Below are 17,866 nucleotides of genomic sequence, written 5' to 3'. Positions count from 1 at the left end.
GGAGGGAATCAACTGATCTATTAACAAGCACAAACAATCTACAATTATTATAACAATATGATTAAATTTTTAAATTTTTATAATTGTATATTATGAAAGTGCAAAGTGCTCCAAGACTTATTAATAAATAATTCTTCCAATAAATACAACAATAAATACAATAATACATACATCCTTGGTTGTTAATATACACATATCCATACTGAGAAGAAACAAGAAGTGATAGCAAAATTACTACACTGGATGATTGGACTGGTTTTTTTGCTCTACTTCCCTGTTGAACTTCTACCTCACCAGTTGGACTATATTATAAATTGTACCCATTGTGGACATTTTCGTAGACTAGGAGGCCTGTGGATTAATTATTTTTGTATGTATTACTGTATTTATTGTATTTATTGGAAGAATTATTTATTAATAACACTTGGAGCACTTTGCACTTTCATAATATACAATTATAAAAATGTAATAATGTTGTAATAATTGTAGATTGTTTGTGCTTGTTAATAGACCAGTTGATTCTCTCCAGAAAGGTTTTTTCCCTTGTTGCTCTGTAGTTTGGTTCTAGAGGAGCCCTCCCCCTTGCTTTTTTGTAACCTCCAGGTGAGAACAAGGAAAGATCAAAAGACTTTCCACAGAGAAAGTGCAATTAATGTAAATTAAAGTGCACTCTGACAAATTTTTAACACAATATTCATTCATTAATCCACAAAGTGCAAGGTGCTATCTAATTAATAAATACAGTAATAGAGGGTGTGTGTGTGTGTGTGTGTATACAATATAAACAACCTTTTACAATTCAATGATTCATTATACAAATAGTGTTCACATCCAAATCAGCATTTTACTAAACCACTTAATATCACTCATGTAAACAATATGCAGTATATTCGAAGGGATGGTATCGTTCACTTTAACTATCACTATGCTGTAAACCTTCGACTGGAAGTGCTTGCAATCCTAACAGGTGGCTCTAAAAGATCAGGTAAGTCCATACAGGTAAGTACCTTTGTTTTTCAACAGCTTTCTTGTTGCTTTCTAGTTTCAGGTAGTGCAACCATTCAGTGGGTGACCTGCAAATTCAAAAGGTTCACCCCAGAGGAGCCTCCTGGAAGCACCTTGCCAAGTCCATAGATATAGTCCTTAATAATCCCAAAAACGCTGTACAGGCTGCTAGCTATAGTCCTGTTTTGAGAGGATCTTTTTCAAGAGTGTGGCAATGCAGTAGTGAATATCAAACTTTCAGTTATATTACTCCTTGAATCAAGGGGGATGATTACGTTCCGCCAGAATAAGGAGAAGAGTTCCCTCGGCAGCAGCAAGTGCAGCAGCAACAAACTCAAACGTGGTGGCAAGTGCAGCCGCAAAAGTGGCAGCAGACTCAGCAGTGAGCTCTGCAGCAGCAGTGAGCGTTGCAGAGGCGAACTCAGCAGCAGAGGCTGCAGCAGCAGCCCTAGGACCTCACAGTGGTCAGCCTGTGGAGCAAACAGGCCTGCAGATATGAAAAAGGAGATGGCCACCAGCGGACAAGCAGCCTTGCCAGGGACTCCCCATCCCAGCATCTTCATCTTTCCTTGTGATAGCTTGCCTGAAGTCTAGCATCGGCATGCCAGCGACCAAGAGCTTAAGGCGTGAGCCTCAGGGAGTGCCTTCCAGGGTGTGCCCAGTTACCAAGCTGACCAGCGGGGCTGCCTGGGAAGGGTGAAAGTGAAAGGCATCCCTTTCCAGGGCCCCTTCCAGGACACAGCCTACTCCAAACCTTCCAGTGGGGCTGCCTGAACCAGGGGATGGCCAGGGGCTTCCCCCATACCTGGGCAGACTTCTCTGCCTCTGTGGGGGGACTGGGACAGCCACACAGTTGCTACAGGGGACCCTAGGGTCCCAGCGGGTGGGGAGGCCTGCAGGGACAGGCAGGGAAGCAAGGGCTAATCGGGGCCTCCCCACCAGCATATTGCAAGGGATCAGCTGGGCCTTGGAGCTCCACACAGCCCGGGTGGAACAGTTGAGGAACTCTGGATTTGGGGTGGCCTTGACTGCCCCAAGAGCCTGTCGAGGTCCTCTCCCAGGAAGCATGCACAGTGGCAAGGGGAAGGAGGCCAGCCAGGGCTATGCGGTCTCCCAGTTGCAGCTCCGAGGGCTCTAGCAGCCCAGAACAGTGGTGCCTGCCCAAGAAGAGGGAAACCAGAGGCCACCAGAGGGAGTCCCCCCCCCAACACCATATTCACCTTATGAAGGGCATTATGGAAGGTCTTACGGACTGGCTTGACTTCTTCGCAGCATACAATGGGGTGTACTTGTGGCAGGTTCTTGGGACCTGGGATCCAACTTGCAGGGGCACTTGAATGCAGCAGGCAGCCTCGGGTTTGAGATTTATTTCAAGAGGTGCTAGTGCGCTCAATGGGGGCCTCCATCCTGGGCTGGGATGGGCATTCTGATCTCACTATTCTGGAACTTTTCCCCATCTTGGTCGTGGTGGTCATGTGGTAGGAGCATCTTTAGGACAAGGGGGGGGTCTTCTTCTGGTGCAACAACCAGGCCATTACTCACATGCTAAACAGGCTGTCCCTTCGCTCTGAGTGGGTCATGCGTCTCATCCATTGTTTTGTGCTGGTTTGTCTCTCTGCTAACATTGCATTCTCAGCCCATCATGTAGCAGGTGCAGATAATGACATTGCAGATGCCTTGTCTCGATTCTAGATGGAGATGTTCTTCAGCCTGGCACTGACCACTCATCACACCCCAGACCCATTCCCAGAAGTGTTGAAGCTGTTTACTGGCAGTGACAGCTGGCTAGATGAGAATGATCTAGCCTGACAGGTACTAAGTCACATGATTGCATGTCAGGTGATACACAAGGATAATTAGACTCAGTCATGGTGAGTCAGCAACTATTCCATGATTCGTTAATTGGTGCACTTTGTGTAATCTCCTGTGATTAAGCAACTGTGTACTTAAAGGTTGTAATACTATTATGTTTCGCCCTCTGTTGGTAACACAAGTCTGGCAGAGCCTTATGCCAGTCAGTCTTGTGATAACTTGTAATATAGTCATTATAAATAAACGTCATACACTTTGGATGGTGTGTGTGTGTGTGCGTGCGCGTGCGCACGCGCGCGCGCGCATGCCCGCGCACCTCTATAGCGACAGTTTCCTGCAACCCGGCATTGCTGTCCACACCAAGGAAGACATCCTTGACAAGAAGACCTGTAGCACATTGGGGGTGCTCCATAATGCTGTGAGTACTTAGCTTGGTCACTCCATTGACCCTCCAGGCTTACTCCTCAGCTGCAGTGCATTTCCTGGCCTTTGCAGCTGCAGCAGGGAGCCCCTCTTCATGGATCACCTCACAGCCCATGATACTGCGCTACGTAGCCCTTGTGAGGGAACTGGGTCTCACGTCTAAGACCATGTGCAGCAACCTCACCTCCATTTCCTTCTTTAATAAGGCCCATGGTTTCCCAGACCCTTGTGACTGCTTTGCTACTTGCAGGGCCCTGGAGGGCTGGAGGCAACTGCCCCACCTCTGATCGGCAGTGTTCCATCACTCTTGCCATCTTGCACAGCATTTTGCAGCAGGTCCTGGCCATATGTTGGTCTGCCTTCGAGGCCTGGCTCTTCCATAAGGCCTTTTTGCTGGCCTTTTGCCCTCACTACTACGGCCTCTTCTTACTGCATGTGGACCTTTCACCTGTCATGCATTACCAATTCACCTCCCTCCTCCAGTCTTGCTTGTTGGTGGCTGGCCTCCCCTCTGGAAAATTTGGCATCCACTCCTTCAGAATTGGGGCTGCCACCCTGGCTGCGGATGTGGGTCTTCAGGTCCCCCAGATTCAAGGCATCAGGTGCTGGAGGTCCTGGGCTAACTGGTCCGATGTACACCCAGTTTCTGAAGGGCTCACTAACAGTCGTTTTTCTGGTTATCCCTTCTAGGTCAGCTCAGGACAGTCTGGATCTGTGGGCACAGCATTGTGTGCTGGGCCAGAGGTTACACAGCATCAACTGGATGGATCAAGCACCTTGGCGTGGTCAACCATTTTAAAATCACACGGATCAGTGTGCAGGGGATGCTGTGGGAGGCGTTTATTTTGATTCTGCTATATTAGGCCTGACACTGGGGCCCTCTGGATACTTTGGTCATCCAGCTTGGTAAGAACGGCTTGGGCAAGCGGGAAGGGCCAGACCAGAAGTGTTCCATGATGGTGGATCTGACTATCTGCGGAAGCTCTTTCCAAGAACTTACCTCTATGGTTGAACTTGCTCCAAAGGCATAGTTGGTGTGGAGCATTATGCCCAGATAAGGTGTATGAGGTCAGGCAGAGGCTGGCCAGGGCCATGGGTAGTACATCAAGGCAGAAGGGGGCTTGTTTATCATGCACCCAGATCTTTTCTTTTTGATGGAGGCCCTGTTCTCCCCAGATGGTGTGCACCTGTCCAGCTAGGAGCAGGACATCTGGATACAGGATATACAGGACTGCCTGTTGGGTTGGTTGTAGCTCTAGAAGCTTAGGCAGGAGCCATTTTGTTGCCCCGTCTCCCCATTAAGGGGATTCCCATTAGGAATCTTGGGAGTGAGTCATGGTGGTGCATGCCCAGCTTGGGGGCTGCCAGGGCATACTCACTCCCAGGTGGCAGGGGATTCACACATGGGTATACGCCCACGTGCTATCCCGTTTGCTGCCACTCCATGGTTTCCCCCCTCAGCAGTGGTGTGAGGGGGCTAGTGGCCATCAGCTGGCAGGCAGGTCATCCGATGCTTGTGATCCGACCCCTATGCATCACCAATGCTTCTTTAGCTGAAATTTAATAAAGTTTTGGCCTCTTTTTACTCCAATTAATTGTGCTCTGTCTTCTGTCACTGTGCTCTCCTCCCTTCCTCCACCCATCAGTGCTGGGCTGCAACTTACTTGCAACTATGTTCATTAAAAAAACAATACTCTGAAAATACCAACCTAATTACTGTTAGAAATCTATTTGTAATACATAGAATTTGAGCTCTCACCGTTTCATAGCATTTTTTAAAAAAACGAATAATAAAACATTTGAGGAGAAGAGAAGAAAAGTGGGACAAACAGAAAAAAGTCTTAAATACGTGCACAATATTGATCTGCAGTCTTCTTAAAAATTACTAACCTTGTACATATGGCCCTGTCTCAGGATGCTCACGGACACGAAGTGTGTATGGTTTTTTATGGCTTGGCTGCCTTAACAAATCTCGGACCCGCTCATTATAGATTTCTAGGAAACTGGCAGGGGACAGAGAAAGAATTAATGATACAAAGATTGTGGGGCAGTTCAGACAAATTTCTTCACTCAAAGGCAATGTACACTGGGAAAGCAAGATTATGCGTTTTCATCCTGCACTACGAACATATCTATCCAGCATCCAGGACTGCCTATATGTGGTCATATCAATTACTTATGGCTTACTCACACAAAATCCTACATGTGAAAGTCCAAACACATGACTGATATCTTGGGTTCCCAACACTGCCAGGAAGGAGATTTGGAGGGGTAGTACCTGAGGAGGGTGGAATTTGTGAAGGTAGTATAGGAGACACTCCCTAATATCTACAGTAAAGTCCAGAGAGACTAGGGGAAATTCCTACAGCATCACTACTGAGGCCATTTTTTCTCCTACTCCTCAGTTTCTTTAGGGCAAAAGACTAGGGCTGGGGAATTCCATACTGGGTCCAGGCAATTGGGAAGCCTATTAACAATTCATTTATAATCAGGAAATTGAAAGCATTATTTGGGCATATATATATATACACTGGATTTTATGTGAATAGATCTTATGTACACATTAGACCCCATATTTGCAAAGAAGTTAATTGAACCTGGCCCTTCTTTGGCAACTGCAATTTACAGATAACAAGGTATGCTTACTGAAACTAAAGGCTAGACTGCATGGCTAGAACATTGTTAACATATTGCATCACTGATGCTATTTCTTAGCTTAATAAATTATTTCTATATACTAAAAACTCAGGAACAGTGTATTATTCCTAAAAAATAGTTTTACTTTTTTAGAACTTTTTTCCTCCAAACCCAAACTCACACTTTGTGTCGTATGGCATATTGGAATACCCAATGATAGGTCATAAATAGGGATGTGCGCTTTGGGATTCGAGTTTGGGTTAAATACCTGAATTGGGGCCAGCATGCTGGCCCTGATTTGGAAACCCCAAATCAAAGCTTCTTGAAGCAATTCGGGTCACTTCAGGAACCTTCGGGCCCTTTTAAAAGGGCTCCCTCCCACCACCCCACTTACTTGTCTTCCCATGGCAGCAGCAGTGGCAGCATGGGCGACGGAGGAGCCGTCTCTAGCCTTCCCTGCTGCCCAGCTGGCTGGGGTGGTGGCGGTGGCAGCAGCACGGGCGACAGAGTAGCTGGCTCCGGCCTTCCCTGGCGCCCAGCTGGCCGGCGCAGTGGCAGAGGTGGCAGCAGCGCACCCTCCCGCCGCCCAGCTGGGCTTCCCTCCGGTCCTGAGAGGTAAGTGAGTTGGGGGTGGGGATAAGTGTGGGGGGTGGGGGCTGCAACAAAGCTTCCCCCTCACTTCGGTATGCTCTGAATCTTTATGGAGCATACCAAAGCAATTTAAAGACCCGAAACCCAAAGCAGCTTGCCACTTCAGGGTTCATGTTATTCCAGAACAGTTTCCTGCTTTGGGTAAACCTGAAGCAGAAAACCCGAATTTTTCCCCAGCGCATACTCCTAGTCATAAGTAAGATTTGTGGAAATTGCTGGACAGGAGGACCAAGAATCAGATAATCGTTCTGTAAATTATATATATTCCACATTAATTTCAGAAATCAAAGATCACATCAAACCCAGCAACTGTCCTTTTGAGCAACTAATCTGAGAAAGAAATACGACCCACATGGAAAAATGGAACATGCACTTGTAATACTCTTGATTTAAAATTCCAGGCAGAAGAATTCTTTTGGGCAGTTTTCTGTGAAATACACATAGTTACCACAAGATGGATAAGCATGTATGTACTTCATTCCTACAATTTCCAAAGCTCCACGTTATTACTACTACATGACAAAAAGATTGTAAAACACACCTACCTGACTTCCACTCTGCAAGATGCTGGCAGTTTTAAATAGTCATCTTCTCTTGAAAACAGACCCTACGCAAATCAAGCATTCACATTGTTTATATTTGGGACAAAATAATTAAAGAAATTTAAACAATGCAAAATGTTTAGCTTAATAAAATAAATACCTCACATATACGTGGAGTTAATCCAACAGATATCTTGAAATGCAAAGAAAAACATTATAAGATTCCTGTCCATTTGTGCATAGTATTTATAGAAAATCTACAGTATTAAGAGCTCTGTTGACAACATGGAAAGCTTAAAAATTATTATTGGAGTGAATTCAATTTGCTTTGGGTAGTGACAACTATATATAAGTCATTGCTAATAATAATTTTTATTTTAGTACCTGTCAAGATTATGAAACAGGATGGTTGGAAAAAACTGTATAAGAACAAATTCCTCAGTATCCAAACATCTCAGAGTAGTTATTTTGTATCATATAAGATGAAATGTGCTACAAACGTGCCACAAAAATGAGCAAGATACACAATGTCAGTCATGGCCTTCAGGTCCGGAGCAAGTGTCGACAAAATAAATCCAGACAGAAAGCACTGCAGATAACTTGAAGGAATTATATGTTTTGTCTACAGTAATAGCTATACCAATAAATGTCCAATTTATGCAATTGTCAGACAAACTTATGTCTGAGGGAAAAAAAATAAGAAATCAAAATACAATAAAGCTTATAAAATATCATTTTATCCTACTTGGAATGGGTGATTTTGGTTAATTAACCTCCCTTGCAGCAATCCTTTGTGGCATGTTGTTCTGGAGGGCATTTTGGCCCTCTGCAGTGGTTTTTCAAGAGAAGCAAGGAAGACACATGTAAGACAGATCCTCTTCGGTGAACTCACTTCTTGTGCAGGAATCAACCCAAAGTGTTACAGTAACGCAGGCCCAGCGCGTCCATGGAAGTGGTGCCGGCAGCCGCCTCGAGCGCTGAACTGTGAAAGAGGTGCCACGCTGGCCCCCAATGACTCCCCCAACCCAGAAGCAGGCCGCATTCCTGCTTGCCTCTCTGCCCCTTTGCCGCTGCTGCCTGCCTCAGCTTGGCTCTCAGTGAGCTGGGCGCCCAGTCAGCGCGGCAGCATGCGGGGAAGCAAGCTGCCTCCTTGCCCCTTCACCGCTGCCACCCACCTCAGGTGAGGGGGACGCTCCTGTGCGATGACGTCACAAGTGACATCATTGTGTAGGGCTGGAGCGCACGTGCATGCGCACAGGGCAAGGGGCGCAAGTAGGTACCCTCGCCTCAGGTGCCAGAAACACTGGCACTGGCCCTGAGTACACGGTATATTCTTACTTAATATCTGTGGAAACATACAGAGAAAGTACACAGAAAATAGGGATGCCTTAACCTTTAACTGTTGTTCATCAAGTGGTCTGGGCAGGCATACATGGGAACTCCACATGCACAGCGGCAGCTAAAGAACTGGAAATTTGAACCATATCAGTGATATAAATCAGCCTATTTAGGAGGGTTGGTTATTTAAAGTGTCTTGTTCAATACAGTTGTTGGAATAAGCATCAGCATAAATTTCATCAGTAACAACTGATGAGCAATATTCAGCCTACACGCCTGGATCCTATAAATGGGAAAGATGATCACAGGAAAATGATGGCAAGTAATGTATGTTTAAGAGAGTCCACTTCAAACTACAGGCAAATGAATAATCCACCCATACTAAACTAAACACAAAAAATATAATAAAAAGATGTAACTCACTGGAGTTCCCATCATGGTGTATGTTTTTCCCGAACCAGTCTGTCCATATGCAAAAAGACAAATGTTGTATCCTTTAAAAGCACCAGATAATACTGAAGCACCAAGATCCTGGAAAACCTGCAATTAACCAAGGAACAGAAAAAGAAATATGTATTGTCGAAGGCTTTCACGGCCGGAGAACGATGGCTGTTGTGGGTTTTCCGGGTTGTATTGCCGTGGTCTTGGCATTGTAGTTCCTGACGTTTCGCCAGCAGCTGTGGCTGGCATCTTCAGAGGTGTAGCACCAAAAGACAGAGATCTCTCAGTGTCACAGTGTGGATACTAATGACCTGCATCTTTTCCACACTGTGACACTGAGAGATCTCTGTCTTTTGGTGCTACACCTCTGAAGATGCCAGCCACAGCTGCTGGCGAAACGTCAGGAACTACAATGCCAAGACCACGGCAATACAGCCCGGAAAACCCACAACAGCCATAGAAAAAGAAATAATTACATTTAATAAGTATATCTCTCTTCGAAGTCTTCAGGTATGTGTTTATTTTTTCACAAGTCTAAAATTCTTTGGAATTAGTAATAGAATAGGGGGTTGGAGTTTTAAAAATGCACTGGAGAGTTTGACTCCTTACATGTCTGACCCAGAACTCACCTTAAAAATAGTGTGTATGTGAGGGTGGTAAATCAGCTCCACAGCACAGTGCAGCAGCTGGAGAAGCTTCCGATTGCTGAATCTAGTGGGAATGGTAGCGAGACAAACCATACCATAGCCATTTACGAGGGCGAAGCAGCACAGGATGGAAAGGAGGGAAGGCTGTCCACTGTGTTGACCTCCTACCACTGCGCTGTGCTATTGCCCCACACACAGTTTTTAAGGTGAGTCCCAGGTCAGATGTTGGCTTAGGGGAGTTTTTCCTCCCTTTCCCATAATACTAGACCTTGGTAGCATCCAATTAAGTTGATGGACAGTAGGTTCAAGACAGACGAAAATAAATACTTTATTTAATGAAAAACTGTGTAATTCACTGCCATTGATTGCTGTTATGGTCATGAGCATGAATGGCTTTAGAACGGGGTTATAGATTCATGGATAGGCCCCTCAATGGCTACTGGCCACTGGTGAGTAAATGGAATCACCATATACAGAGACAGCATCAGGGAAGGCAGCCTTAGCCTTTATACCCTGTTTGTTAGCTATCCAAAAGAACTGGCTGGCTATTGTGTAAACTAAACAGACCACTGGTCTGGTTTAGCTGGCTCTACTAACGTACTTATGGGCTGCTTCTAGCTTGAGGACTTTTTTTTTTAAATCCTTTTAGGCTGTTGAACATCCTGGCTTGTTCATTTGGCTTATTCTATGGTTGTTTATTGTTCATAATTTTATGATGCTTTATGGTTCTATTGATTTGTTTTACTTTGTGTGCTACCCTGAGAAAGTTTATGGAGAGGCAGCATATAAACTGCTAAATAACAATGAATACGATATTATAGAGAGAGAAACATGCATAAACTAAGGCAGTTTACTGTAAAGTCTCCATTTATTTTATTTATATTCTTCTTTTCTTCTATCACAGAATCCAAGGTAGCTTAAGCAGGATTCTCGGGTCTTACCCAGGCATTATCAAGACCCAGACATACTTAACTTCAGCAAGGTTAATCATGTGCCTTCACTTCACACTTCCTAAAACAATCAGATTGTGAATTAAATCCTTACTAAACATCTCATTATCCAGCTATAAATGTTGCCTAGAATTGGGAATTTCCCTTAGAAGAATTACTCAGTTCTAACACGTATTATGAAACGTAATACTCAGACTTGGAATTATGACTTACCTAATTGCTTATGCTAAGTAAAACTACATTCAATGACCCAGATAAACTTACCTTCACTGTCAATACAAGTGCTGAACAATGCTTATTTTCCTTACGTGGGGGAAATTTCATTAGCGTACTGAGCTTGCTGCATCCATGCCAGCTATTTATTATTTATTTACAAAATTTGTATGCTGCATTTTAGCCCAATCAGCTATCCATCTAGCAGGTGAAGGAGGGAGAGATTGCTCAAATCAGGGGCAGCCACTATGAACTCTCAGAAGGCAGAGAAAGAGCTACAAGGAGAACAGCCATTATGAGAGTTACCTGTACTTCCATAGTGCTATTCTAATGGCAACTATTCTTCTAGAAGCCACAAAAGAAGCACGAGCTCTTAGAACTGTACAAGGGGGGACTCACAAGGACTTGCAGGGGCATCTCATTTTCCCCTCTCCCACCATGCCCTTTCACTTCCCTGTCCCCATAGCCTCTCTCCCTTTTCCTGATTTCTTCTCTCCTCCTTACCTCCCTCTCTCTGCCCCCTCCCTTGGACAGACTGTCTCCTATGGCCCAGATGCCTGGTGCTGGCTGATTTGCATAGTGGGGAATCTGCAAGTACTTGAAGAGGGTATTTCACCTGTATACTTTTTACCCGTATCCCCATCCCCACACTATTTCGTGTTTTCCTCTTCCTGGCAGCCTCCAGATGCTCACCTTTCCCTATGTTCTTCTCTCCAAACCCACTAAACAACTTACATTTTATCTATCACCCATCTTCATCTATATTAATTTACTTCATTTATATATACCTTTCTCCACAATGGGGACCCAAAGCAGCTTGTATCATTCTCATCATTCCTTCCATATTATCCTCACAACAAATCTGAGGTAGGGTTGCTGGCCACCATTGCCTCCAAAATAGGGAACAGACAGTAGTGCTGCAAGCGCGAGGTCCTGATCGGGCTTCCTTGTGTCTACGTTCCAGAGACCCTTTTGACATCACTCAAAGTTGAAAACAACAAAGTCTCAGCAGGGGCAAAATCAGCCTCAAGCGATGTTCAGGACTGATTTTGCTCTGCTGAGTCCCTGTCGCTTCCAGTTTTCAACTAGAAATACGTGAAGAGGGCCTCCAGACAGTGTGTGAATGCACTATTTCACCACATGTTCCAGTGGCTCCCAGCCTGCCTCCCCCTCTTTCCCCCCACCAGCCAGGTGAGTAGGGACAGGGGGTGAAAGGGCAGGGAATCTCACAACTCCACCAGAGGGCTAGCATCTCTACTGAGAGACAGATTAGGCTGAGTGTGTGTGACTGGATCAAAGTCACCCAGTGAGCTTCTACAGCATAGTGGTGATTCCAACATGGATCTCCCAGATTCTACTCTGAAACTCTATCCACTACACTACACTGGCTTTGGTGAGGGGAGGGGGGCTGCTGTTGAACAGTAGCAAACAGCCAGGCCCGAGTGAGTCATGCAAGTCTTGTGATATTAATTTGCCTGATAGTTGCCGCTGGGTATGGCCCAATGAGTCTTCCCTCAAAGGCCGAAACAGTCCTGAAAATGATGCTGCCCCCTCTCCACACCTTTTACTGACAGGGAAGGAGTGCTGTCCTCTGTCTGAAGCAGAAAGACATTCCTCTTATTCTTAGAAGCTGCTTCTCCTCTAGGGTTGCCAGTCTCCCAGTGGGGACACGGGATCCCCTGCTCCCAGCTTCTGACCCCCCGCTACGACCACTCACCTGGCCAGCAGGAGGAAAAGGTCAGGGAACAGAACTCCCAGGCGCACTCCCAGCACAGTGAGACATCACTCCCAGGACTGATGTCATCGTGGAAACCTTGGGAGGGCTCTCCACACTTCACACTTTTTAAAGAATTGGGGCCCATTTGGGGCCCAAATCGACGGTGTGAACTGCAGGAGCGCTCCTGTGGTCTGTCTGATAACGTCACTCCCAGAATTGATATTATTGTGCCATGTTGGTAATGCGCGCACACATGTGTGAGAAAAGATTGAGAAGTGCCAGGTTCCCTCCCCCCCTCACACATACATTGGGAGGGTAAGGGGGCCTGGCAACCCTATTCCTACTTGCCTTCAGGGATAACACCTCTGCCTTTGTTGTGGTACACTGTATTTACTCAAATGCAAGACTAGGGTTTTTCCTCAGGTACGCTATCAAAAAGTTAGAGTTGTGTCCAGTAATATGATTTTTGGAACCAAAAATCCAAAATATAAATACAAGTTGATGGGGTCTGAACTGGCGGAGACTGACCAAGAGAGAGATCTTGGAGTCATGATAGATAACTCACTAAAAACGTCAGCACAGTGTGCAACTGCCATAAAAAAAGCTAATGCTATGCTAGGGGTTATTAGGAAAGGGATTGAAAACAAATCAGCCGGTATCATAATGCCTCTGTATAAATCGATGGTGAGGCCTCATTTGGAGTACTGTGTACAGTTCTGGTCGCCACACCTTAAAAAAGATATCATAGCACTGGAAAAAGTACAGAGAAGGGCAACTAAAATGATTAAAGGGTTGGAACACTTTCCCTATGAGGAAAGATTGAGGCGCTTGGGGCTCTTTAGCCTGGAGAAAAGACGACTGAGGGGAGACATGATAGAGGTTTACAAGATAATGCACGGGTTAGAGAAGGTAGAGAAAGATGTGTTTTTCTCCCTTTCTCACAATACAAGAACTCGTGGGCACTCTATGAAATTATTGAGCAGTCGGGTTAGAACAGATAGAAGAAAATACTACTTTACACAAAGGGTGATAAACACATGGAATTCGTTGCCACAGGAGGTGGTGGCAGCTACAAGCATTGCCAGCTTCAAGAGGGGACTGGACAAATATATGGAGCAGAGGTCCATCAGTGGCTATTAGCCACAGGAGATAGATGGTATTCTCTTTGTGGGGAGGTGGTGCTCTGTTGTCTTGGTGCTGGAAGGAAGGCAGTGGGAGGGCTTCTGGTGTCCTGGCCTCACTGACAGTCCTTTAGATGGCACTGGATTTCTAGCCACTGTGTGTGACAGAATGTTGGACTGGATGGGCCACTGGCCTGATCCAACATGGCTTTGCTTATGTTCTTATGTTCTTATGAGCTTCTGTGTACAGCATTTTTAAAGGGTTGGTTGTCTTAACATTCCGGGTCAGCTTCTTTTTGCATAAAGATCCCCCGCTCTCACTCTCTACTTCCACTTAACTGGCTGGCAGGGGAATGCACATCCTGGGGTGTTTCTGGGTGGTGTGGGCCTGTTTGGGGCCAAAACTGGCCCACTGTGAAGCACAGGAACTCTCCAGAGCCCTCCTGGCAGCACTCCCAGCGGGCCAAATTGGGCCTGTTTGGGGCTGAAATTGATCCGCTGCAAAGTACGGGAGCGCACCAGGGCCCACCACACCACCTTGGCAGTCCCACTGCAGTGTGAGCCAATTTTAACCCCAAATGGGTCCAATTCAGCCTGCTGTGGAGCGCGGGAGCGCTGCCAGGAGGGAACTGGAGAGCTCCTGTGCTTCACAGTGGGCCAATTTAGGCCCCAAGTGGGCTCAATTTGGCCCCAAAGGGGCCGAAATTGGCCCATTATGGAGTGTGGGAGTACTCCCAGGGGTGGCACGAGGTCCTGCACAATGATACCATTTCCCGGAAGACAGCAACAAAGGTGAGTGCCAGGTCTCCTGCCTCCCACCTGGAGGGTGAAGGGATCTTGAACCTTAGTTATATCCAAGAAATTGAATTTAAGTGTGCATAACTATTTATTGGACTGTGTTAACTGCCTTTATATTCTTATCTATTTCTCATTCTCTGAAGCATACTCCAATTACTTAGATTTCACATTTGTTACTCTATTTTTTCATATGTGCAATACCTTCCTGTTCTGCTTTATGAAGGAAGCACTGTAGACATAATTAGCAACAAGCTTAAAAAGTCAATTTTTTTTCCTGTGGCTAGTACCCATGCTTTAGTAGGAAAACCTATGGAGATGAGACAGACAAAATGCTTTCTTATTTACTGTTGGATATCATGGTTGCTGTCAGCCTGAAATTATGTAGAAGAGAGCCAAGAAATTATTTCAGATCTTCAGCGCCCTGCTGTAGTCACATAGCCAATAAAACTATGTATCTGTTGGGAGAGCAGACTTCTATTCTGTTCCACTACTTCCTGTTTAATTGAGCAAAGAACTGAGGACAATTGGCTAGGATTCCTGGTCATGTCGCCAGTCATCTATTTACGAGAAAATGCTCCAAAATGACCACAGTCCTACTCTTTCTTCTTCAGTCTGAATAGGGTAATGTTGCTTAAATCTAGTGTCATAGCAGAAGTTCCTTACTCAGTGAGCATAATGGGGTTCCCTGTGTTCTGGTGGCTGCTTTCTTTGCACACAGAAAGCCTTCAGCTGCAATTAATTTGGTATTCCTCATGAGAGTTCACATGCAGAAAGGACCCTGTATCATTGAAACAAAGCTTTTACATTAGTTCTTCCTTCCTGCGTTAGTCTTTTACCTTTTAATAAGACAAGACAGCCATTCTCTACACTTTTTCTATGAAGGCTAGTAAATGGTTTTCGTCATTGCTCTTTACAGTGGAGGGAGTACATTATTTACTGTCTTGGAAATGTGGGTTTCTCAGAAATTACAGTCTTGTCCTAGTCAGCAGTTTTATATGGACTTAATATACATGCTGTTTGCAAAATTATATGAGTTCTTCATATTTTCATCTGATCTTACAGGGAACAACTTCTTGCAACAGTAGGAACAAAACTCTCAAGAGTTAGTGTTTAAAATGTACTTTATCAAAACATGCCTGGATATCATTTCTATAAATGAGGTTCATATTAGTTCTTCTTGTCTAGTGCCACACTGCCAAATTAAAATTGTGCAATGGATTACTGACTCACCAAACACGCATTTCTCTGTGCTGAGCCTGTGCCATAACTTCAATGAGATTTTTTACAGAGATGTAGTAACTAAAAGCCTGATTCTTCAAATCCACCTGTTTGCAATGGCCATTGCATGATCATATGTTATGATATTGCAGCGCTGCAGGAAACTAAGTCAGGGGTTCCCAAACTTTTTGAGCCTATGAGCACTTTTGGAATTTTGAAGGGAGATGGAGAGCACTATCCCAAAATGGCTGCTGCAGGAGGTAGAGCCAAACACAGCATCCTGCCCCCCCCCCAAAAGAATAGTACGGCAAACATGTTGAACACATGAAGCTGCCTTATTCAGAGTCCAGCCATTTGTCTTTCAAGGTTGGGATTATCTGTACTTCATCCGGATGCCTGGTCCAGCCATTAGGAGGAAAGCAAGTCTGGAGAATCTCCCCTCATGGAACAGCCCAATTCCCTGCACTCTAAGACTACAACAAAACTCCATAACAGCAATAGTCAATCTCTGGCCTGAAGGTGAATGGGATCATACACTGACTAAGAAAAGCTCAGGTTCTTATCATTCCTCCTAATCCTCCAGTAGCTTCAGCTGCTATTTCAGCTGTAGAAAACTCATTTGAATAAGGGCAGCCAATAGCAAGCACTGCCTTACAATGGCCCCATCCACTTTCTGAAAAGCTTGGTGGGCTCCAAGGGAAATCTTCCTGGCACAGGATAGGGGTGTAATGAAATTAAGTATAATCCAGTTCACAAGAAGAAGTTGGGACTACAGCGGTTTTAAGAATTTGTACAATGCTGTTGTTTTATTGAAAATATTGTATTTTGTATTGGTAAGTGGTAACTGATATAATTGTTGTGAACTGCTTCAAGTTCTTTAATGAAGAGAAGTGGTATAAAAATTGAATATAAAAAAAGTCCCATAAACTCAACAAAACACAGAATGGCACAAAAGTGATGAAGTCATCTATATAATACCAGGGAACGATTAGACTGTTCTGAACTGTTACATATTATAACTTGTTATATATTAAATTAACCGTACATATTAAATAAAGTATAATAATAAAGCTATGTAACACCAGCATATTCAAGCATTGCACAAATTCCTCACTACAGATCACAAACAAAAGGGACAATGTAATGGGAAGCATGCTGAGTGTTGTAACTCTGAGACTGAAATAAGAGTTCATTTAGAAATTAGTATGTGTGGAAAATTTTTAGTCAGATATAAATAATTGTATGAGGTAAACATTGCCCATTATTATAATGCATAATTCAGTAGTTTTAAATGCTATGATAAAAGATGAAAAGAGGGGTTTCTTCTATTGTTGAATACACTGTATATGGTTTATTACTCTTTTTTTCTTTTTCAGTTTTCTTCAAGTAACTTATCTCTTCAAAGCAGTACACAAATTTCAAAATGTAAAATACAAGGTAGGTTTAGTGTACAAGTACAGAAAGGGCTGCTTAACTCCTGTTGTTCACAGGAAATGTGTGTGTATGTGAAGGTTCTGTACTGTAAAATCAAATAAAACATGATTTATTTTGGTTAGTAAACATTTCTGTGAGTACAAAGATATCATATTGACTGTTATCTTTCAACACTGTTGCTATGAATTCATCTATTAAATGAAATGCAGTAATTTCAGCATTTCTCAATAGGATCACAATCCAGTATCAGTCATATACTTCTCCCCTACACTTTAGAAGCAAGTAATTGAATTTCTCCTGTTCAGCTAGAAACAGGGACATAACAAGGTTTCCCCCCCCCCTTTCCTCCTTTTCATCCATCTCTTGAATAATATGTATACACGTTCCCCCCAGCCATTATTTATTTATTTATGTGCTTCATTTATAGCCTGCCTTCTTCCCAATGGGGACCCAAAGCAGTTTACATCATTCTCCTCTCCATTTTATCCTCACAACAACCCTGTGAAGTAGGTTAAGCTAAGAGAGTGTGACTGGCCCAAGGCCACCCAGTGAGCTTCCATGGCAGAGCAGAAACCTGAACCTGGGTCTCTCTGATCCCAATCCGACTCCCTAATCACTACACCACACTGGTTCACAACTGTCACTATTAAATGAAAAGGAATACATTAGCATGTTATGCAGATACATATTTGTGCTACTGAATACTGTCTACATTGATTCTCTTACTGCAGTGTTTCCTTTTTTTGGAATAATCGCATGAATTGAAATAAGACACAAAAAATGGACACCCAGAAGACCATCTGTATCACAGTTCCAACTATCTTAGTTCAGATTGTTTAAAAATGTATTTGGTTGTCAATACAATATTATTTCAAAAAATATGGAACAAATGTTAAAATGAATCTTGAAAGGCATAAAT

General features: G+C 44.1%; 1 protein-coding gene across 1 annotated transcript in view; it reads right to left on the bottom strand.

Annotated features, from left to right (window-relative positions):
• The window catches only part of STARD9 (StAR related lipid transfer domain containing 9), a 162,407-nt gene that overhangs the window by 91,184 nt on the left and 53,357 nt on the right, over window positions 1-17,866 (bottom strand). The window contains exons 5-8 of the mRNA XM_054969940.1: window positions 8,832-8,948; window positions 7,231-7,263; window positions 7,074-7,135; window positions 5,131-5,243 (exon numbers count right to left, since the gene is read on the bottom strand). Coding sequence (XP_054825915.1) covers window positions 5,131-5,243; window positions 7,074-7,135; window positions 7,231-7,263; window positions 8,832-8,948 — 325 coding nt within the window. The remainder of the gene's footprint in view (window positions 1-5,130; window positions 5,244-7,073; window positions 7,136-7,230; window positions 7,264-8,831; window positions 8,949-17,866) is intronic.

Source organism: Eublepharis macularius, chromosome 2 (assembly GCF_028583425.1).
Source record: "Eublepharis macularius isolate TG4126 chromosome 2, MPM_Emac_v1.0, whole genome shotgun sequence".
NCBI lineage: Eukaryota > Metazoa > Chordata > Lepidosauria > Squamata > Eublepharidae > Eublepharis > Eublepharis macularius.
This window is presented reverse-complemented; position numbering and strand designations above follow the sequence as displayed.